At 48.5% G+C, this 23785-nt stretch overlaps 1 protein-coding gene and 1 long non-coding RNA gene across 3 annotated transcripts in view; one reads left to right on the top strand and one right to left on the bottom strand.

Annotated features, from left to right (window-relative positions):
• The window catches only part of nrip1b (nuclear receptor interacting protein 1b), a 30615-nt gene extending 15394 nt beyond the window's left edge, over positions 1 to 15221 (top strand). For both annotated transcript variants that reach the window (XM_060057233.1, XM_060057232.1), the window contains exon 2: positions 9044 to 15221. In XM_060057233.1, coding sequence (XP_059913216.1) covers positions 9501 to 13160 — 3660 coding nt within the window. In that variant the 5' untranslated portion in view covers positions 9044 to 9500 and the 3' untranslated portion in view covers positions 13161 to 15221. The remainder of the gene's footprint in view (positions 1 to 9043) is intronic.
• LOC132461810 (uncharacterized) lies at positions 14868 to 17615 on the bottom strand. The gene is made up of 2 exons (XR_009526683.1): positions 17471 to 17615; positions 14868 to 17339 (listed from the first exon to the last, which is right to left on the bottom strand). It is a non-coding gene; the product is annotated as an uncharacterized LOC132461810 (long non-coding RNA).
• Between the last annotated feature and the right edge of the window lie 6170 nt (positions 17616 to 23785).

The raw sequence follows: 23785 nt of genomic DNA, 5'->3' as shown, positions 1-23785 counted from the left end.
GTGGGTGGGAGGACGAGGAGGGGGGAGATGGGTGGAAGGGGGCGGGGGGGTCTGCCAGGTGGCTGGGTAGGAGGTTCAGGATGGAAGAGGAGGGGGTGAGGGGGGGGGGGGGGGGGGGGGGGGGGTGATGATGAAGGCGGAACGAATGACAGGAGTGTCACATGACTGACGCCCCCTATGTCAGTGTGTCAAGGGCATACACGCACTCACCCCCGACTGACACACCAAGCACACGCGTATACACACTCACGCACACACATCCGTAGTCACTGCGGCATTTTCGTACCACCTATCCCCTGGCCATATTTATTTCCCTTCACGTTCCATTTGTGTGTGTGTGTGTGTGTGTGTGTGTGTGTGTGTGTATGTGTGTCAGAGCGTTGCAGGCTCCTGCGTGGCCCTCGGGCCTCAAAGCTCTGATATGGACCTTGCGACGGGGGACAAAATGATAACAAACGACGACCGGATAGAAAAAAACCCTGTGAATTAAAATTTTGAACGCCCCCTTCAGATGTTTTGCATGTCCCCCCCCCCCACCCACCCACTCGCGCCGGCGGTTGCGTGTGAGACTGCCAAGGTGAGGTTGTGTCCTCTTGTTAAGAGCGATTAATGGCACTCGTTATGTACATAATGAAATATCCCTGCTGATGCAAAGCATGGTGTCCGCTCTCCATCTCCCCCCTCTCTCTCTCTCTCTCCCCAATACTCGCTCCCTGCTCGCTCTCTTTTTAACACTCATTTCTCTCTCACTCTCTGTCTCTCACTCCTGCCTATGCTCTGTCTGTGTGTGTGTGTGTGTGTGTGTGTGTGTGTGTGTGTGTGTGTGTGTGTGTGTGTGTGTGTGTGTGTGTGTGTGTGTGTGTGTGTGTGTGTGTGTGTGTGTGTGTGTGTGCGTGCCCAAATGTGTGTGTGTGTGTGTGTGTGTGTGTGTGTGTGTGTGTGTGTTCATGCTCGCGAGCTCCGCCACAGCCTGGAGGCAACTTGGGTATGTGTTTGATATGGTGCAAAGACAGCCCTCCTCCACTCCGCCACCAGCCCCTCTCCTTGTAAGCCTCCGCTTCAAATGAACAGCGAGGGGGAACTACGCTGTGTGTCAGCTCACAGCTGTACTCCGTTTGTTCCTCGTCCATGATGGAGATGTGCTCCAAACGGGGCTGCTCCCACTGCCAGGCAGGGAATCTCTCTATTGTTTTGGTTGGCTGATATACATTTAGATGTCATCTTCTCACGTGTGTGTGTGTGTGTGTGTGTGTGTGTGTGTGTGTGACGTGTGTGTGTGTGTGTGTGTGTGTGTGTGTGTGTGTGTGTGTGTGTGTGTGTGTGTGTGTGTGTGTGTGTGTGTGTGTGTGTGTGTGTGTGTGTGTGTGTGTGTGACGTGTGTGTGTGTGTGTGTGTGTGTGTGTGTGTGTGTGTGTGTGTGTGTGTGTGTGACGTGTGTGTGTGTGTGTGTGTGTGTGTGTGTGTGTGTGTGTGTGTGTGTGTGAGTGTGTGTGTGTGTGTGTGTGTGTGTGTGTGTGTGTGTGTGTGTGTGTGTGTGTGTGTGTGTGTGTGTGTGTGTGTGTGTGTGTGTGTGTGTGTGTGTGTGTGTGTGTGTGTGTGTGTGTGTGTGTGTGTGCGTCTGTCTTTTTGACCTTGTCGGTGGTATGGCATCCCGCTTATGTTTGTGTGTTTCCGGGGGGCGAGATATTGCCGCGTTCCCGTCGGTTTCCATTTGCAGCCTCTTGCGCTATTGCTGTTCCTTCTTTGTGTGTGTGTGTGTGTGTGTCTGTGTGTGCGCGCGAGCGTGTGTGTGTGTGTGTGTGCACGGCCCGTGTGCTCTCAAAGCCCCGCGTTACGTGCCGCCATTCAGCGCCTGAGCCAAGCTGTGCTGGCTCTTTTAATCCCATGGCCCGGTGCACGTAGGCCTGATTAGTGGCAGCAGTTATCTGCACAGAAGACATCCTGCCCTCCTTTAGCGTTTGGTCAGGTCTGGGCCACAGGCGCTGGGGGGGGGGGGGGCTGTATATAAGCCATGAGAAAGGTGAACGACAAAGGAGAAAGGCAGGCGCTGGAGGTGTTTGTGTGTGTGTGTGTGTGTGTGTGTGTGTGTGTGTGTGTGTGTGTGTGTGTGTGTGTGTGTGTGTGTGTGTGTGTGTGTGTGTGTGTGTGTGTGTGTGTGTGTGTGTGTGTGTGTGTGTGTTTTGGGGGTTGGGTGTGGGTGGGGTGGGGGGGGGTTGTTTATGTGTGTGTGCGTGGGGTTGGGGAAGGAGGTAGGAGGTTGATTAGTATTCGTAGGGAGCTCTCCCGCCAGTAGAGCAAATTGATTACTGCACTTTACCTGTATCAGCCTCCACTGCTAAGGATGACAAGGTATGGGGTGAGTGAGGGGGAGCGAGAGAGAGGCCCGTGGTGCCTGCCTGCCCTCCCGCCTGCCTACACGTCGCCCACAAACAACGCTCGGACCGGAGCCCAGTGCCCGTCAGCGCGTGGCCTTGGGTAGCTTATGTTAGCTTAGCGTTTATTTAAAAAACAATGTCCATTTCATAGCGATGTTGCGCCTCCCTGGTGTTTACCCTCCAGATCTGCTTCCACCGCCTCCCACTCCTTCGTTACGGCTAGATAACAACGCGCCACTGGCGCACTGGCCTTGTCTCTCTCGGCTAGTTTAATGGCCGCCGGTGGGCCGAGGCGCGGCGGGATAATTTCCTGCAAGAGTCGGTGCGCCGGCTGGCTGCGATCAGAGCCGGCAACAATGAAAAACACAATTACCGGGGGTAAAACACATTTCTTAAGAAGGTGCATATCTCTGCCGCCGAGCTACTGAAATAACATTGAGAAGCGAGGGGGTGGTAATCACCTAACAATGTAAGCCTATCCTGCAAACAGAGGCCTGCCACACACTCCTACTCCTCCTCCGCCTCCTCTTCCTCCTCCTCCTCCTCCCCGAATGGCAAAAACAACACATCGTGTTTCAGTTGGGAGTTTCTCCACGCCTAAGTGGCGCGCCAGCCAGGTGGGATGGCTTTATGGCGGACACAAACAAACGGCAGCCGGCCCAAATCTCTCCTCCCTTTAGAGCGGGCCTGACCCTGCTATTGTTAGCGCGTGGAGCAGACTCCTGCTGTATTTAACAATGAGGCTTAGAGGGTGAGCCGAGGACAAGGCCGGGGGTGAATACGTCTTTTTGTCCCCCACCTCCGTGTCATATGGGTTTACCTGGGGTTCAAAGAGAGATCAAGGTGATCCCGGCCGAGCGCTGAAATCGTACAAGTAGCACTTAAAGAGCCAGAGGCACTGGAACACTGAGGAGGGTTTTTGTTTTTCCCCCTCTTTTTCCAGAGGTGCATCGATGCTGGCCGGACAATTGGGTTTATTCTCGGTGGGTCCGCCGCTGGGCAGCGTGTCCGTGCACTTTTAGCCATGAGTACTATCTCAGGCTAAGGGAGGTTGCCGGTTCCATTCCCCTGGAGACACTAAAGCACTCGCATTGGATTTGAGTGAGACGCCTAATTGCTTGCAACAAGCTGATGGTGCTTTTCTCGACAGCGTTTTTTTTCTTTGGTGTGCATAATAAGTCACACACACACACACACACGCAACCACCCACGCAATGTGTGTGCTATAAATTAAACCCATTACCAGTTGGTAACCCTACCATAGCAATACTTCCAAGACCTTCTCATATTCTCAGTACGATTGCCACAAAAAGCAGTGTTTGACTGTGTTTATAAATCCAATTGGATGATCCCCTCTCACCTCCAATTCCACAGTCTTACAACACAATCAAACAACACTCAATCATGATTAACAAACTACAAAAAGTGGATTGGGGACAGCAATATAAACACTACAGTAACAAAAACAACCAAAAGGCAGTTTGAGGATGAGGTTATGATGCTATTCTTCCTCCCACATAAACCTCTGTCAGACAGCGTCTCGCTCCCAAAAACATGTCCCAGATTGTCCCTACTACCAATCAGCCAGCGCGGTCTTGTATACAAACGGTTCATTTAACAGGCGGAGATTTTGCTCGCCGACGACGACCCGCCATAAGAGGGTGTGTCTTTGATCTCTGTGGCGATGCAGCCCACGCTTTCCTCCGCGGTGAGCTTCAAAGGCCTCCGGTACCCCACCCAAGTTGGCACCGCGACCCCTAGAGCCAATCATATGGTCTCATTCCCCCCACAGTTCCTCTCTAATGTTTACAAATGTCGTCTGAGAGGAAATGGGCACCGCTTTGGAGCAGACAATGTCAACGAAAGATGATCTCGATCTCAAATAGAAACGAATCGGGTTGAGATGGATAGACGCTACGGCTCATTAGGAAGGGATGCGTGTTTCAATAATTGTGCTGTTGTGTTTGTGTGTGTGTCTTTTTTTATACCAACACAGTTATTCCAGGCGACTCAGGAAATGGCCCATGGGTGGGTCTCCCGAATGACACCCAAATATTTATCATGCACTGTAAACACCTTTTCTTTTTTTCTGGAAGCACATCTGCGCCACCCTGGGCAAGGTATGGTGCTGATGGGGTGTGTGTGTGTGTGTGTGTGTGTGTGTGTGTGTGTTTGTGTGGGTGTTTGTGTGGGTGTGGGGGGTGGGTGGGTGTGCGTGTGGGTGTGTAGAGAGTTGGGGGGGTGCGGGACTTCCAGTCCATTCAGCTGGTGCTCTGAATCCTTCAGCTGAGTCACCAGTGTGTTTATGTGTGTGTGTGTGTGTGTGTGTGTGTGTGTGTGTGTGTGTGTGTGTGTGTGTGTGTGTGTGTGTGCGTGTGCGTGTGTGTGTGTGTGAACTGGCATTCTCTCCAACAACCCCCTCGCGGCACTTGTCCAGGGGCCAACCCAGGCTCCCGGCGCCTTCGCTGTCCTCCTCTTCTACTTGTCTGTCCCTCAAAGGTTGCTTCACGCACCACTCCCATGTAACCTGTGCTGCCTTCAGCCCGAGAGGTGTGACCTTTCAGTATCTGTGTATCATATATCCTTTTGTGTGGTGTAACGTCATGGTGTATGTGTGTGTGTATGCGTCTTTCTCTATTTCACTCTTTATCTCTGTAGAAATGGAGACGCATGTGCTGTGCATGACTTGTTTGGTCAATGCATCCTTGGAAGTGGGTCACACTGCCCTACTTCTCATTGTTTTTGTGTGTGTGTGTGGGTACGTGCACTTGGGTGTGTGCGTGGGCGCCTGCCTGTGGGTGGTGGGTGTGTGTGTGTGTGTGTGTAATGCATTTCTTTGTGTGACTTTGTCCTCCACGACTTATCTGTGAGTGCAGATCCTTGTTGCGGACCTCCCGCTGTTCAAGTGGCATGTTCCTCCCTTGTTTACCTCTCTCAAGGTGAGCCAGAGCGCTTCTGATGTGACTCCACCGCCGTGCCCACGGCGTGCCGAGCCGGCCCGCTTGGCAGTGGCGTTCTCGGGGAGGAACAAGCACATTCGGTCGGGGGTGGCTTATGTTTTGTCTTATTTAATCACGGCGGGGCCATATTGAATTTGAACAAACTAGCGTCCGGTCGCGGCGCGTGTGCGAGCTAGCCCGGCGCAGGAGGATGTGCCGTCGGGCCAGGCGGGAGATTACACGATATAATAGTGTTTAGGCATCGCCTCCTCTCTTTAAATTCCTTTAACCTTGACTCCCCTTTAATGCGGGGGGGGAACACATCTGCCAGCCGGGTGTCAGACGTTAGTATTACACACCAGCCCGGGCAACGTTGTCACTTTTTATTAACGCCCTGAGCTTTGCATGGACGCCAGCTGTTGCACGGCGTGGAAAAAGACCTTGGCGGCCATAGGTGACCTTGACTGTAACTGCTGCTCTCGTGCCCTCCCACCCTTCCTCCACCCCAACAACCGCCCCCCCCACCCCCATCCCCACAGTTTTTAATTATTTTGTTTGGTCTCATACATTTTAAATGCCCTAAATGGATTACCGTTCCTGACAATGAAGGTCATTTAAGCATTCGCATAGGAAGGGAATAAAATGGAAATTGGTGGGAACCGTCTTGGTGGGGTGCGTGTGTGTGTGTGTGTGTGAGAGTGTGTGTGTGGGGGAAAGGAGGGGGTGATCTGGAAAACAGGCAGGAGGAAAGGTCTGGAGGGCAGACTCTCTCTGACTTTAGGGGTCTTTCACTTAGGAAGGGTTGGCAGTTGCTTTCTTGTTTGTATCCCCTCCGAAGGAAATGAGAGAGAGAGGGAGAGAGAGAGAGAGAGAGAGAGAGAGAGGGAGAGAGAGAGAGAGAGAGAGAGAGAGGGAGAGAGAGAGAGAGAGAGAGAGAGAGAGAGAGAGGGAGAGGGAGAGGGAGAGGGAGAGGGGGAGAGGGAGAGAGAGAGATAACCACAACACTTGCCCTACGCGTGGCTGTAGTAAAAATCACTTCGGAATGCGGCTGCTTTGTCATTGGCTGACATTGTCAGAGACAATGGATAATCACCAGGCTAACTGTAGAGCTGCTCATCGAGGGAAGAGGCGTGTGGGGTAAGGAGAGAGGGGGGGAAGGGGGTTCTTGATGGTGGTTGTTCAAGAGGTTGGGGTGACGAAGGGCGTCAGCCTTTTGGAGGGTGTCATCGCCAGATGAGATGTAAACAGTTGTGTAAGGTCCTTCTCAACGTATACCATTTGTGTGGGTGTGAGTGTGTCTGGGTGGTGGTGGGGTTGGGGGTAATGTAATAGTAATACACAGGTCACACGTCCTGAGAGAGGAGGGCCCCCCCCTATATGCTTTAGGGGCCCCTTGCTTCAGAGGACGGCCTCCCTGATATTGAGGTCATTTATTTGTTCACAGTGCGCGGTCGGCACTGAGAACATATTTTGTCTCGCCCTTGCCTTTGTAGGGCTTTTTTGACATCAGCCTCCGCCATTACATGTGTCTTTCAAAAAAGCTTGAAGGTCCCAACTTTTTTTTTCTTTTTTTTTTCCTTTTTTCAAAAGGCTGACTAGTCCTTTCTGGTGTATATGGAGGTTCTTTCATGCACTCTGAATACGTGTCAGACTTTGTGCCATAGCGGCCTTGGTGCCCTTTATATCCTGCCGTTCTGCTGTATTGAACTTTTGTTTGGACAGAGGCATAAACAAGGTCATCTCTAATACCGCAGGTTCACTGCCAACAATAAAGAGCTTAGCAGTGTTTCTAATGCCACCGCCGTGTCACTGTCTCGTCTGTCATTTGCATGTGCGTTCGTTTTTTTTCGTTCCATTGACAGGGATACATCGAGGCTACTAAATTAGTCCTCTAAATTAACTGTTGGGGTAGGGGAGGGGGGGTGTTTACTGAATCAACTCTGCGTTAGAGGACGTTCTGTTTAAGTAGCAGAAAGCTGACTGGCGGGAAAATAGCCTTAATCCCGCCATTTTAGATTAGCAGGGAAAACAGACGTCAGATGGCCCCGGGTGACCAGGTTGGTTTCTGTTGTTGTCAGATACAGGTCAGCGGCTTACAGCCGGTCTTGAACTGTAATGGATGCCGATGAACTACTTCACTTTTATTCATGTTGAAATCCTAGAGGGACTCATTCAGAGCACCTGAACTTGATGCAAAAATTTCACTTGAGGGGCACTGCACTAAATGCCCCCAGTGGAGGCGTTCTACTTCCTCCCATTGCTTATTCACAATTATCGTTGCCCTATCATTTAGACTTCATGAAACAACGCCAACCCACTTTAATTCCTGATCCCAGCTTGTTATTAGGTGGCATTAAAAGGGTTCACCATGTTTGCCAATCAGAAGACTTTGCCCTCGCGATTAAATCCATCCAGGTTTGACTCCCACTTTGTCTTTCTATTTACGGCCTTCTTTGTTTGCTGCGTATCTCTCTGTGCAGTAGTTAAACTATGCTGCTATCCCCGGAGGAACGGCCTTCTCCTCCTCGTAATCCCCCCCCCCCCCCCCCCCCCGCTGTCATGTGACCTACTGTGTGTAGCGCCCGTGGCGGACATCCGAGGTGAGAGGAGCGTCAGGGGAAGGACGCGGGGCGCCAGCCGAGGCAAGGTGGTAGCTCGCTGTATTAATTAACCTTTACGGGACTCGACCGCGGTTGTCAGAGGTGTCCGCGTATCCACGGAAACCACGCTGACAGGGTTCAGAGCGGAGGTCTCCGAGGGCAGGGCCGATGACATCGTTATAGCAACCAGGAAAACGGAGCTCGACCCCCTGGTGTCAGTGGTGCCGGCGCCATTGGCGTGTGGCGTGACAGGTCCACCTGATCATTCTCTACCCCCCCCCCCCCCCCCCCCTTCCAACCGCACGCTCACAAACAAATAAACACTATACATTGAAGGGTCCCGTCGTGCGTGTCGGACGGATGTCACTGATGCGGTACCGGTAAACAAACCAATCGCTTCGGTTAAGATAAAATACGTTGATTGGAGGTTTAGGTGGAGTGAAGTGTAAATAAATATCACAGCAACATACTAGTGAACGCAATCACAGAATACCTATGGTACAGATACTACTGACACACATGCGACGGATAGGAAAATCCTACGTTTCACATGCATGAAATACAAAAATAAATGAATTGATGGTGTTTGTCCATTCCTCGGTGTGGTTGTGGACAGCGTAGGTGCGCATGGCTGTCGCTGAATGTGACCACCTGCCAGGGTTTTGTCATGCGAGCTGCTGCTCAAGTGCATGAGAAGGAGATGGAGGCAGGGGAGGGAGACGGGAGGGAGGGTAATCCAAAGAAATGACAAGCTGCACAGGAATTGATTCAGCGCTCTCACTGGCCCTTCACTCTTGAAAGGCGTTCCAGCGAGGGGGGAGGTTGAGGGAGGGCTTGCGGTGAGAGGGGGGAAGGGGGGGCTTATAGCTTGAGACCTGAATGTTTTCAAGGTAGTGGGCTCAGATTTTCAATTTGGATCCAATCAGAACTAATCTACATGTGTCGCCGGTGAGGGAGGGGGCGGCGGGGCGGGTAGCCGCGAGAGGGGAGCCGTGTGCAGTCAATCTGAAATGTTGCTAAGTAACAGAGATGGCAGACAAGGTGTAGAAATGAATGTGATGTGCTGCCGACGTGCAAATCTCCTCTTCTCATGCTTTTTTTCTTTTTCTTCTCTCCCCCTCTCCCATAGGTCCCCCCGATGGGCGACTGGTAAAGCTGAAAGGGTGCCACCATAAGAAGCCCCCGAAGGTTTGGGAGTAACTATCCTCCTGAGCAATGGAATGTGTCAACAGAAACTCTGTGGAGAAATCCTGCTGACTGCTACGTTCCTCTCGCACAAGCCCGGAGCCGGGGCCTTCTGGGATCAACCACTGTTCAGAGGCACAGAGCAGTGCCAGTAGGGCCCTCTTGCCCTAGAATGGCTCTACGTGTGTTGGCAGTTTCATTGCCCTGCTGACTGTATAAAGAGACACATCTAGTCAGTGGATCCTCGTACCAACCCCCGCTGGACTCATTCTGGGCGGCAACTGCTTACCTTCTGTTTCTCTGTTCTTCGGAAGTACATGCCACTGTCAGTCAAATGATCCAGTGGACATTGCTTTCCCAGTAGCATTGCCAAACCATACGAGGGACTCCTAGTATTGAACATGACTCATGGGGAGGAGCCTGGCCCTGAGACACACAAGGATTCAGCTGTTCTAACTTATCTGGAAGGTTTACTGATGCATCCGGTGGTGACCGGGTCCGGGGCCACGGCGAGCAGGAGGTCGGAGGCAGCCCACCACAACCAGGAGCAGGCCGACAAGGTGGGAGGCTCCTTCCAGCTGCCTAACCACGGCCCTGCCACACCCAAGGCCGGGACCAACGGGCCCTCACTGGGTGTCTCGCAGAACCTGAAGAAGGCCCGTCTGCTGCGCTCCGAGGTCTGGAACGAGCCAGTGAACCAACGCGTGAGCCCCCCTTTGGCGGAACTAAATGGCCAAGGGGGAGGTTTACAGAACGGAAACCGGGAGGGCTCTCCACATGCCGGGGAGAGCACCCTGCTGGCCTCCCTGCTCCAGTCCTTCAGCTCCCGGTTGCAGAGCGTGGCCTTGTCCCAGCATGCCAATAAGCCAGCCAGTGAGTGTTCCCCACCACCCAAGGCCCCCGCCACAGAGAAAGAGCCGCTTCCTGTTTATGGCACGGCATCAAGCCGCTTGAAGGGACTGATGAGGAAAAATAAACTGCAGAATCATAGCAACACGCCTTACAGCCGCCGCGGACACAACCAGGACAGACCTCCAGAGTCACCGCGCTCGGCACACAGCGCCACGCCTCCATCTGCTCCCGTGTCGACCGAGACCGTGTCCTGCACCGAGCGCCTCAAGGCCGTTGCCAACATGGTGAAGATTCGCTCCAGCCCGGCTCCCTCACCCAAACCCAGCGTGGCCTGCAGTCAGCTGGCACTGTTGCTCTCCAGCGAGGCCCACCTGCAGCAATACTCCCGTGAGCATGCGCTGAAAGCCCAGCTCTCGGGCCGCTCTGCCAGCGAACGGCTCGCTGCCATGGCAACACAGCAGCTAGGTCAGGGCAAAAGGCCACCCAGCGCAGGAGAGGCTCCTCCTGTAGCCCAAGATGGATTAAGCCCCCTCACCACCCAGAACGGGAAGACGTCAACAAACACGGCTACTCCAACACTCCCACGTATGGCCCATTCCTGCCCTCAGAGCCCTTCCCTGCTCCACAGTCGCAGCCAGAGCCAGACCTCCCCTCCCCCAGTCGCCCAGGGTGTCAGCCACGCCCCGAGCCAGCAACCCAGGGAAAAGCGGGGCTTTGACTCCCGTCCCATGCGCCCCCCACAGACCTGCAGCAGTTTGCTGCTGCTGCTTCTCAACAACCACAACAACCAGAAGCAGCTGACCAAGAACGGCCACCTGGAGGAGAGCTGTGGCCTCCTGCCGCCCAGTGGCTCTTCCTCGGTCACCTCCGACAGCGAGTGCTCCACTCAAGAGAGGAGCGTGGCCAAGGACAGCAGTGACGCTGAGAGCACCTACTCAAGCAGCTCGCCCATCGACCTCTCATTGAGAGGCCGGGCCAATGCCCACGCCTCCGGATACAAGGTCAACACCACCACCGCCACCACCTCTTCCTCCTCCTCCTCCTCCTCCTCGTTGTCCTCCTCCTCCACAGTCTTCTCATCTGCCCCTGCTGCGTTCTCACCCCCTCCCTCTGCTCACTGTTCCTCTGTAACCTTCTCATCCCCCAGTGCTGTTGTCCCCTCTGCCTCTTCCTCCTTTGCCTCTCCATCCTCCTCCTACAACACATCTTCCTTAGACAAGCTGACCGAAACGCTGATAAACAAGTGGAAACCAGAGCCATCCTGGTCGCAGGGCCCCAAGAGCCATGAGCCTGAATCGAAGCCAGACATTAAATCACATTCTAAGGTCACTCTCATGCAGCTCCTCCTTGAACGCAGGAATAATGACAACAAGGGGAATAGATGTGCAGCTAATGAGGATTTGCCACTTGACGTGACCATGGCCACCATGTCTCGGGGCCCAGCCGATGAACTTTTGGCCTGGGATGAATCCAGGACAAAGAGCCCCTTGGAAAAGCTAGGAGCTTCGGCCCAGTCCCGCTGTTCCCTCAGCCGAGACCCCGGCGGCTCACTGTCGCTTCATTCCTCCCCCTCCCCCCACATTCAATCCAGCCCACTGGATTTGTGCAAATCTAAATCCTTCCCTGCTGAGAAGGCTTCGGAGCCAGCCTTCAGTGCCAGTAAATTGTTGCAGAATTTGGCCCAGTGTGGTACGGCGTCACCATCTCCGCCAATGCCCCTAAGCAAAGTTCAGGGCCAGGATGTGGAAGTTGGAAAGCCCCTAGTACTGTTGGAGAGACTCAGTGCCCCCATCCACAGGAACACCACCACTCCTTTGTCCGAAAGGCCCTCAGGCAGTGGCACGCCGTTCAGCCGCAGTGAGGCCTCTCCCCCGTCCTCCCAGATTGAGAACCTTCTAGAGAGGCGCACAGTGCTGCAGCTGTTGCTAGGAACAGGCTCGGCCGCAGCCACGGTTCACCGCAAAGACAGACCTGTGGCTGGAGGTGCGCCGAGGACAGTGGAGTGGCCCGGGATGAGCTTTGAGAAAAGCCTCGGCACCTCGGTCATCTGTGACAGCTCTAACGGCCCCGCTGTAGACGTCAAGGTCAAAACAGAGGCCGAAGAGGAAGTGGCTCGATCTCCGGCCACCTCCGTGGATTCAGTGGTCAGAAAGAGAAGGGGGGGCCCTGACAAAAACAGCCCTACCCCAGACCCCCCACATGACTTTAAAACAGAGCCACGGCCTGCAGAGGTCATTGCCAAATACGGCCTTCTCAGTCAGCTCCTGAAACAACAGAATGCTACATACTACAGCAGTGCTGCTATGCAGACAGAGACACAGCCCAGACCGGTGAAGGAGGAACAGAGGGATTACCACGGGCCCAGCCCAAAGAAAAGACGCCCGTTCCCTGATGTGACCGACAGCGTCCACAGTATCAGGTCCCCAAGGGCAGTGGATAGCGGGGATGGAGGCAACACTCGCCCATCTCCTTTCCAGGAGGATCCTCCTCAACAAAGGAGGCCCAAGGAGGAGGAAGCTCTAAGCGGCAGTCCCCCAAGTGAATACCTTGCCAGAGAAAGCCGTGGATTCAACGTGCTTAAACAGCTTCTGCTGTCTGATAACTGCCTGAAGGAACTGTCCCAGCAGTCCAGGGGTGCACCCAGCCCCTCAGTGCTGCAGACCAATGGCAAGGCCAACGGAAGCATCCTCAGTCAGCCCACCCACAACAACCACAACTTCCTCCAATCACCATGGCAGCCCCACAGCTCACTCAGTTCGGGGCTCCCAGGTAACCTCAGACCCCTGCCAACGCCTCCAGCCTGCGAAATCCCTCTGCGCTCCCCCTGGGGACGCAATGTGAGCCACCTTAGCCCTTGGCAAGTACCCCCGAAAAGGGATGCACCAACTCTGGTCAAACAAGAACCAGAGAGCCCGTCACGGTGGGCAGGGCAGGAGGAAGAGGCGGAGGGCTGTGACTCAAACCCCGACTCTCCCCGGCTGACCCGCTCCAACCCTATCCTCTATTACATGTTGCAGAAGGGTAGTGCTCAGCTGAGGAAGGAGGCTAGGGATCAGACAGAAGGGAACCCGCCCATGGTCCGCGTTAAGGAGGAGCCAATCAGTGACGTGCATGCTTATGAACACAAACTGAGCTCCGCCCCACACTCGCCATCCCACAATGAAAAGCACAGCCACAAGAGCCAGCGGCTGAGCCAATCATCTGAATAGAGGTTTTATCTAAGGTAGAAACCTTTATCAAAACAGAAAAAAATGACTAAAGATTACAATTATACTTTTTCGTTCTTTTTTACTGACTTGCCAAATTGGTTTGCAGTTTAATGAAATGAAATGACAGAATGCTGAATATACGATTTTTTTGTAAACTGGCGCAAGTTCAAGTTCAAAGACATATATCATGACTTTGTTATTTAAAATGTTTAGGTTATTGAATGGTACAGAATAGCTCTATGTTAGCAGAATGTCAATCGATTAAACCAAAATAATGGAAGCATCCAATCTATTTTCCTCCATTTCTGATAGTCATGCAATTGTATTTAACCTTCTGAATTCCAAAGTCCACCTAAAAAATTGGGTACAATTTGTCTGATTTTTTCTCAAACCAGTCCCAATCAGTTTTTTATCTGGTACAGAATAAAATGAATTAGGGTAAGCACAGCAGTCCTTTACAAAGAAGTACACCAAGAAACATTTAAAGGACGACCCTAAAGACTATATTCACAGCAACGGAAGAGATAATTCCAATGATGAATGTTTTGGTTATTTTCATCTCTGATTCCCTCAAGAATCATGGTTTATTTAAAAGTTAAATCATAAAACAGTAAATTGCGGTCAACAATTCATTGTAATTTGCTTTGATCTGAATTGAACTTGTTAGACTAAATTTCAACAGTGCAAATTTCCATGTCTATACTGGGGGAATGTGCACTTTGTTGCAGTGGCAAGAAACTATCACCTTCCCATTCATTGTAAACTAGCACTATTTTGCCAATGCACACAGACATGGCATCAAGCTGTTGGATCTTTACATATAGTCCGAAATTCAGACCAAAGTTTGCACTGTTGATATGTTTCTAGTCTTTGGTGTCCTACGGATAAGTTCATGGCATGTTATAAACAATGTCAGTATTGTTATATGTTGAGAATTTGACAGTTTGTGACTTTAATCATTTCTTGACTCTTGTGCTGTATGGACACCTTTTTTGTGGCGGTCTCTTAAGTCATAAAATGTCAGAAGAATTGCATGAAAATAAAGAAGAAGAAAAAAACCACATAGGTACAGTTTCCATTGCAGCTGGATCTATGTACCTGCCCCAATCCTGTAATACTCACCAAGACATGCTGGTGTCTTGAGGGATACCTGGTTTCTAGCTCCTTATTTTTGATTGTACTGTATTTTTCTCAGTATCAGTTTTAGTTTCACACACTGTGTTGTCCATTACTTTAAGTACATATACCTTATGAATAATGTTTCTTCTAATACAAATACATTTTCACAATGGTTAAATATATTTGTGTAAATAGTACTTTCATTATGAAAGATGACTATTTTGTATTGTTGAAGAAAAAGATATTACCCTAGTTTTTAATTCCCTGAATATGTAAATATGAATTATATGCGTACTAGTGTACATACAAAGGCAGAGGATGCTATGCCCATCTCTTTTCGTTTGTTTTCTTTTCGTTGGTTTGTTCTTTGCATGTGTCTCAATGTGGTAACTGATAATCCTATCCTGCGCTGTGTCGTGTAACAATATGTCTGACTCGTCACTGCTGCTTGGTGCATGCAGACGCATGGTGAAACTACCTGTGTATCCCTACTGGTGATGGGGGTGGGTGGGGGGTGGGGGGGTGGGTCGGGCGGGAAATGTCAAGTCTTAAAATAGGTCTTCATTTTTTTTTTTTTTCTCAAGGCGGTTCGTTTAGAATATGAACAGTCCCTAAATAACCACATGGCTATTGAGCAAGTTGACGAAGATGTGTGAAAATATATGTGCATTGAATATTTTTGTGATCTTTCTTTTATTTCTTTTCTGTTACTGGTTAAGAAAAGGCTCTGTGATGTGACCTGGGCTTGGGGCTGTTATGGCGGATTGACGTACAATCATAGACATGCATTGTGCATCTGAGAAATACATTTGTAGCAACAAATTGAAAAAAAAAGGTGTTTCATTTTTCCATGTGAAGAAATGAAACCTAATTTCATTTTTTATGTTGTCATTTTTGGTGTTCATTTGCACTGATATCTCAAAAATAAAGTTCTAAAATGCATGACCTAGTATTAACGTGGTTTCTTTTTTCTACTCTTTTGCTCTTTCATTGACACGTAGTACTTATTATAGATATTAGAATATTATAGCATATTTCTTAATAATGTATAAATTGATAGAATAATGTATACCCATTATACACATACACATTTACATACATTTATCTAAATGACCCCACACAAATTTAACAATTCTATATCTAATTTCAACATTAATATTTCACAATTATACGTTTTCAAGTCTAGAGCTAATAGAAATAACACCCTCAGAACATATTCTCGGTCTTCTTTAGTCGAGCTCGAGCACACAAACATGAGTTGGGGTGAGACGGGGTGGGTCAGAGGAAGAAAAAAAAGAGTAGAAATTCAAAAGACCGAAAGCCTTTGAGCAATCAAAGACGATGGTGATTATTATACTAGGGCCAGAGGATGTCCTGTATTTTCCTCTAAAAGGGCCTTCACAGCCGACTGCTGTTCTCTACAGGGCCAGACAAAGGCAGGAAAGACATTTAGAGAAGGGAGGACACGCAGAGGTCAACAGATGTGCCCTGAATGCATGCCCAAGGATGACCCTGAAAAACAAAATGGAACATGTTATTGTATTGCCTGGCCCCCCCTGAAGAGATGGCATTAAAGAGCCATTAGCAGAGCTGGATCTGTTGGTGCAGATGGACCTTAGAGTTATCCATTCCATCATGGTGTTTTGGTGTTTTGGGCCCAGAGCAGAAAAAAAGAACAGGCACTGGTGAGGCATTACTCCAAAGGTCAAGAGGAGTTCAAGTCCTAGCTTTCCTTTGGCCCGGCACATCAACGCAAAGTCCAGCCGTTGAACACTGGACTTTTTGTTTACGCTGCACTTTGGAGATCCAACGCAGTTCCTCAGCCCGACTTCCCTTTTTTTTTTTTTTATCCTCCCCATGACTGCCTGCACTCTCTTTAAACTCTCAGTAACCTTTCCCCTCGCCAAACTACTCCATTTCGAGATTCTTATCAAGCCTGAACCACCAATAACCCCGCAAGTTCTTTTGCAGCGGCGAGCATGAAAGAGGAAGACGGCTGGCTTTAGAAGTTTAAGCTGAGGTCAAGGTGTACAACTCGAAAATCGCCTGTTTGTCAAGGGGAGCGCAGCGAGGCCGCATAACATGCCACCAATTGATTGAAATTTAGCCGAAGAAGTGAGAGAGCTAGCATGTATGGTAGTATTATGGCCTTCAAAAGCGCCCACTGTGCCGTGTTAAAGGTGAAGTGTTTGGGATTTAGTGGCATCTAGCTGTTAGGTTGGTAATGCAACCAAATACTAACTAAATACCGCCCTTCCCCTTTTACAACGACGTTGGAGAAGCAATTATGATTGTAAACTTACCATGGCGGTCTCAGTGGAAAAGGACCCACTCCCCATGTAGATATATAGGGCTCATTGTTAGGTTACGAAAACCCAACGATTCTTATTTTCATTGGATTATACATAATTCAAATGTACGTACATTATAAATAGTTTTTGCCAAGTTCTGCCAAATTCTATACTCTTAAGCACACTTTAATTATAAAAAATAAAAGATTCCGTAATAATTTGAGGGAATTTTTAGCTAAAGCCACCAAAGGGAGCGAGCATCAGTCCCTAAAGGGAGCTAGCAACAACCATATAGCATGGATCTTGTTTTTGTATTTCTTTATTTGTACAAGGGGTCCCTCAAATGTGAAATCAAAATGTTACGCTCAGGATGAACCTAGCCAAAACAGTTTTTTCACTTAAATCAATTGTCAACAATGTTTCGCAACTCTGGGTGCAGTCGAGCTGTTAAATATATTCATGCAGTTTGCTATTTGTAGACTACAGTGCTGCTGAGGTATTTTCCATCCCTCACTGAAGTGGGGCGATTTGTTTATTCACATGGAGACCATACCAAGCCAAAACTTGTCATTAGTTGTCATGGTGATTGGTGTGATAAATATACTCACAGATGTTAGGACGCCAGGTGCTCGAACTTTGAGCATATGGTTTGACCTCGGATGTTATATAAACACACATATACACGGTGTAATTAGAATTTTATGGGTCACCAGACCTCATTTGGACAGTCACTCACTAACCTCTCCCTGGATGTCTTTGCGGGAATTTTCTGTGTAAAAGAAACAACACAGTGGTAAATATTTAACAGCTTTACCTTGTTTAGTAAAAACATTATGTATGGAGGCACAATAACAGGGTTTAAAAAATAAATGAACACTAATAAAAATAAAAGAAGAATACCTGGATACTTCCCGACGTTGTTCATCCTCCAGCCCTACCCGCTCCCTCAGTTGATCCTTGTCGTTTGAAGAAGTACATCTTTGTGATGTCTGTTTGTTACTCCCCAGGGGTCATGACCTCCAGCCTCTAGCACCTCCCTTCACTCCTGACCCTCCCTTCTCCTCCCCACCCTGACCTAGCTGATCCTCTTTCCCGACACAGGATCAACTGTTTGCCTTGCAGCTGTGGTTGCAACCCCCCACCAACCCTCCTTTACGCGCACACAAACACACACACACACACACACACATACACACACACACACACACAAACCCAACGTCGACCCACACACACATACACAGACACACACACACACATACAGACCTCTACCTCTAGCCAACCCCAAAGGATCGCACTCCTGTGGCCATTATTTAAATTTCTCCTGTAAAGATGGCAACTGACAGCCTGGTTTTTAGTCTGGGGCTTTTAATCGCACTCGGTTTGCCTTTTGACCTGGCCTGCCTCCTTGTAGTACAAGCCTGGGCATTATTCTTCAGTAATGACTAATCGTTTTGACGCGTTGATCTCTTAAGTCTATGGGAGCACTTATTAAATATAGCAAGGGACAGCGAGATAATTGCCTGGCCTAAAAAAGGTCAGCCCTTGCTTAATGTGAGGTTAACAGGGAATAGGTAGTAAGACTAAAGGGCAAGGGTTCACAATTTTGTATTATTGATAAGAGAAATGGCAGGCGTTTTGTTCAAGCCTGTGAATGCATGCAAACAGGGTGAATAAATTATTCAGGGCGAGCTGGAGTCCCCTCAGTCCACCGCGCAGACTGTCGGCTTGAGAGATCTTGGCTGACATTGAGGGGAACATGAACATGGCTGACATTTGCAGTGTCACATAAGCGCAAGGGTAAATGCTTTACAAACTGGCTGGGGAAAACTATTGCCAGGTCCACCTCCTGTCGGCTAATGCCTCTTTTCTCCTTCTGTCTTTCTCACAGTCCTGCGGTGACCTCTTGCTCCCCTGACACATGACTGTATCCTTGTCCCTCCTTCCTCCGATGTTGTTTGTTGTTTCGAGACGGAGGGAACCGCCGCGGGATGCTGACATTTTACTTTCAGATTGGCTCATTTCACACTGAGCTGATTGTCATGTATGCTAATGAAACCAAGTTACAATTTAGGGCCAGCGATATGTTAAAACAAAGAAACCACAGCCATTGCTACCTCGTTGATGTTTCACCATACCACCGCCTCAAGGAATTATGCTTCTCGCTTATTCCCCCCCCCCCCTCACGCACCGTCACACGTGATGACATCGTGGCTCATCTGCGAGGTTGTGAACTATCCGGGTAAACATTTCCCAAAATCCCTGCTAGAATGAGAAAGGTTATTTGAGTGTCAACCTGTCTGGCTCAAACTAGCTGGAGAGTCGCACTTTGTTCTGTTGGGCGGGGGGGTTGGGGGTGGTGGCGGTGGTGGGGGGTAGGGGTCTTAGGCCATTAAGATAGGGGAAGGGGGGAGGGCAGCAGGATAAGTTTAACTGTGGTGGACTCGATGGCATTAGGAACCATACTGGGGACATTTATGAGGCATTAATAGTTGAACACCCTGGAATGGGGAATGGCTGCCTTGCTTCAAGGGGGATCAGAAACATGGTCAGAGGCACACAAGCCTTTCCATCCATGTGTGTTCTCTCAATACAAATGTTAATTGGACGAGGGAGATTTCCTGCTTCCGAGACTTCCGCCCGGATCCCAACAGTATTCGGAATGTCTCAGACAGAGTATCCCCTGCGAATCCCTCACTCAAGTGCGCTATCATTTAAGTACAAATCACGTTGTGAATTTGATGAATACTTACCTTAAAGAGTCTGTGTGGTGTCAAAAGGTCCCTAGTACACAAAACGTTCAAGCCGTTCATAGAAAGGATGCCTTTGTCCAGTAGAGCCCATGGTCCATGTCCGAAATACTCTATAACACCAAACAACCGAAAGAAAACCCCTGATAAAAAGATCTGACACATCAAGACAGAATATCTGTTTTTTGGGTGAACTCAGACTCGAGTAGAGCTCTCAGGGGGAATTGACAGGGTTTTTTTGTTTTTTCCACAGACGATGTGAATAAATGAAAATATATTTGACATACTATTCAATATATTTGTACCATCAAATATCTAGCCTAAAAAGCCAAATGTTCTCTTTAAAGCATGCTTTATTGATATACAAACTAGTCAATAAAGCTTAACAATCTCTGAAATCCTTTCCTATAGCATGAATTTTTAAACCCCTGTGGTTAAAAAATGAAAACCGGAAATGTGCTTGCCAATTTTATATACAATACATTTGTTATGTGGTCCCTCAAAATAGTTTAGGCCGGTTTTTATGAAGAGAGCTATAGCTTTGTGTGTCCGCGGGTTCAACTGGATCAGAGGTTCTAAGATCGCTGTGATGGTGCCTGCATATTTCAGCAATGGATAAAAAAGAATATTAAATTTACTTTTCGCACTCATTATTTAATTAATTTGTCTGATTGGCCTCCTGATGTCTCCAATGATATTCTGACTGATAGTTCTGCTGCTTTCCTTCCTTGAGGTCAATCTACGTAATGGCTCTGCCCAGACAAGAGGGCTAGAGGCCCTACACAGAGTCCTCCAGGTAACCTTCACACAATCTAGTGGTCATTCCCTATTTCAGTATTCAGCACAGAAGTATCAAATATTGATTAACTTGCAGCTCTTGGAATTGGAAAACAGACTATTTGATTTACAATGCTACTTGATTTACCAACCGAAATCGTTTTCATGAATCATTTGCTTTTACCTCATTCATCCTGCTACCGTTGCGTGGATCTGTCTTTATATAACCAGATCTACCAGGTCCTACAAATAAGATGCTATGTTTCCCCCTGCTGGCAAAAGAAAGAAATGCTTGTGCAACGTAACCTAAATGCTGAAGGCCTGCTTCTTCTTTTTTTGCAACCGTTGCATTACGTAAACAACATATGTTTAATTATACCCCGCCACATTCACAGTGAAACTACTACGGCTAATAATACACACACACACACACACACACACACACACACACACACACACACACACACACACACACACACACACACACACACACACACACACACACACACACACACACACACACACACATTATTAATATGTATGCACTAGTTAGATGACAGAGGAGTGTGCTACTGAAGCATCAAAAGCATGACCTAGTTATATGTGAAAAAAAATGTTCTCAAACTTCCACCATAAAATTAATAACAACTGACACATTTGAATATCGAATGTTTAGATGTTTTCCTCTCCTTGCACTTTCGGAATAATTAGCTCACAAAAGAGACTATGGAAAAGTGTTAAATAAACTGCAATAGGCTACACATTGTAATGTTTATCCATTGTGGATGGAACCTAGTAACATACTGCCCTACTTACATGATTAAAATCTCAAACGTATTGTACATGCAAAAGCAGTGGATCTCATGCCGAGTCGAGGCAAAGATAAACGTATGAAAGGAAAATAGGTGTGGGGACCATAAAAAAGAAATCAAACATTGTGACTATGCAGTCAATCCACTGTCAAGAACAATGTGTTTATGTTTTTGAAGTATAATTAAATAAATAATTATGTATAATAAATACCTCATAGTCACAATATTTACATAAAGATATAAGTCATAAATCTAAACCAAGGCAAATCACCTCAAATGTTTCTCAGCAGGCATAATTTTCAGAAATATCAGGTCACTGGGATTTTTCTGATGATTTTAAAAGTTGTGGATTATTTCTGCATATTTTATTGGATAGTGTAGTCGCGGACTCAGGGGCGACGGCAGGGGCGACCGCCCCCCCTCGTGGCTCAATGGTTGAAAAAGCGCGCTAAAGTGCCCTTCAAGAGTGTCGAAAACGAGAGGAAATGCCTTATTGGCTGCCCTTTTCACGTTCAAAACATGATTAGGTGCCCTCTAGGGTGCTCCTTCATACAATAAATTATGATGATGTGCCCTCTAGAACAAGAAAATTCAATGACGTGCCTTAATGAGTGCCATTATAGTCCCCTTCTGCCCGTCTGGTGCCCTTTTAGTGCCCCCTTTAGTACCCTGATAGTGCCCTTCTGCCCGTCTGGTGCCCTTCTAGTGCCCTGATAGTCCCCTTCTGCCCGTCTGGTCCTTCTAGTGCCCTGATAGTCCCCTTCTGCCCGTCTGGTCCTTCTAGTGCCCTTCTGCCCATCTGGTGCCCTTCTAGTACCCTGGTAGTGCCCTTCTGCCCGTCTGGTCCTTCTAGTGCCCTTCTAGTGCCCTTCTAGTGCCCTTCTAGTACCCTGATAGTGCCCTTCTGCCCGTCTGGTCCTTCTAGTGCCCTTCCAGTGCCCTTCCAGTGCCCTTCTAGTGACCTTCTAGTGCCCTGATAGTGCCCTTCTGCTCGTCTGGTCCTTATAGTGCCCTTCTAGTGCTCTTCTGCCCGTCTGGTGCCCTTCTAGTGCCCTTCTGCCCCCATGGTTGAAAAAGTGCGCTAAAGTGCCCTCTATGGTGGTGAAAATGAGAGAAAGTGCCTTATTGGCTGCCCTTTTACACGTGAACAAAAATTAATGAGTGCCCTAGGTTGCCCCTGATGATGATGATGTGCCCTCTTGAGCAAGAATATGGCAAACCGAAAAAAACATGTTGGGGCTAGCTATTGAGGTGCAGACGTTCCTCGCTTTGGTAGCTGACGAACGGGGAATGCGAGGCGTTGCTTTCATGTGGCGTCGCCATGACAAACCGCTACATCGAGTGGTACTTAAATCTCCACTGGATAACGAAGCAAAAAGCGGATTAAGAGTATGTCAGTACCCATAGTGGAAAAGCGCAATTAGATGCCAAGTTAGAAAAACGTAATATTTTCAGTTTGCATAATCCGTTTAAAATGTATATACATTTTTTGAGCGTTCAAGATCATTCAAGTGTAGGTCATTTCATGCAAGAGAGACGATAATGGTCAGCTATCACCTCAACATGAAGGAAAACTTCCTTAAATGTTTCCGTAGCTGGCTGTCAGCGGTCAAAGACTGTATGGTAGCGGCACATTGAATTTTCTCCAGTCTAATTTTTACTAAAATGTTAGTAAAGATGAAAGCAGTAAGGCATCCTCCTTTCTTTGGCTAAAATGTGAAAGTGCACAATGACGTGAACAACTCATTTTGGTGTTTATAAAGTCGCTAGAATAAGGGGAAACAGTGTCTTTGAAGCAAAAAAAAATCTGTTTAAATTATGAGCCCAACTATTCTTTAAAGGGCTACATGGAGATGTAACAAGTGCCCCGAATGGGACCTTCAAGGCAGCGTTTGCTAAGGTTAGGGGATAGGACCTTCCAAGCAGCGCTGCCTTTAAGGCTCCGTTGGGGGAACAAAACACCATCAAGTTAGAAAAGCCACTGTGTCCGCTGGTGGGGCCCCATGTTGACCAGAATGTGCCCTTTTTATTTTTTCGCACCTGCCCTTCAAACAGTCTGAGTCCGCCACTGGTGTAGTGGCTAGAAGGTTGGACTCGCAGCAAGGTTTTGGGTTAGATCCCCCCTAGGTCCACAGATGGAACCATAAGAGGTCATATGATTGCTTTCTCCTTAAGGCCTGCATCCACTTTTACTGTATGTTGATTTGTATAAAAGTGCTATAAAGTCACATTTATTCATAGACAAACAATTTCAGATGGCCAAAGGGCTATAAAGTTGAGCATTGTTAACAAATAATAATGATTATTAGATGCATGGTCAGGTCGGCTTAGGTCAGGTCGTCAACCCCCGCCTCCTCCTAGCTGAATTTTAGGGTGTCCCTGAGCAAGACACCTAACCCTACCTGCTCCCGATGAGCTGGCTGTTGCCTTGCATGGTTTACACAGCAGTATGTCTGTGAATGAATGGTTGCAAGTTGCTTTAGATATCAAATAAAGGGGCCACAGAGTAGTTCACCTGCCGACAGATATACCCCATGGAACTTGACTTCCTCCGTTGCTTATTATTTTCTTAATCTGCACGGTATGTCACATCTGAATATTCTCCAAAGAGTTCTCATCTGGGGCAGCAACAGGGAGCCTGGCCACAGGGAGGTCTACAGCTTGTGGAAACAGGTATGCACCTCAATCTCAATGGCACTGAGAGCAAGGAACTATAGAGGGTAGTAGTGGGTCCAGCACTCACCATGAATAGTGGCAGGTGCTTATTTTTTCCTGTGGTGCTCAGTGGGAAGGAACAACAAGGTTTGCGTGTTGGGAGGGGAGGGTGGTGGTAATTGGCCACAAAGAAAATACTGATTACATATCTATATATATATATA

The sequence above is a fragment of the Gadus macrocephalus genome, chromosome 7, assembly GCF_031168955.1.
Source record: "Gadus macrocephalus chromosome 7, ASM3116895v1".
In the NCBI taxonomy this organism is placed as follows: domain Eukaryota; kingdom Metazoa; phylum Chordata; class Actinopteri; order Gadiformes; family Gadidae; genus Gadus; species Gadus macrocephalus.
Note: the sequence above shows the minus strand (reverse complement) of the source record. Positions and strands in the feature narration are given on the sequence as shown.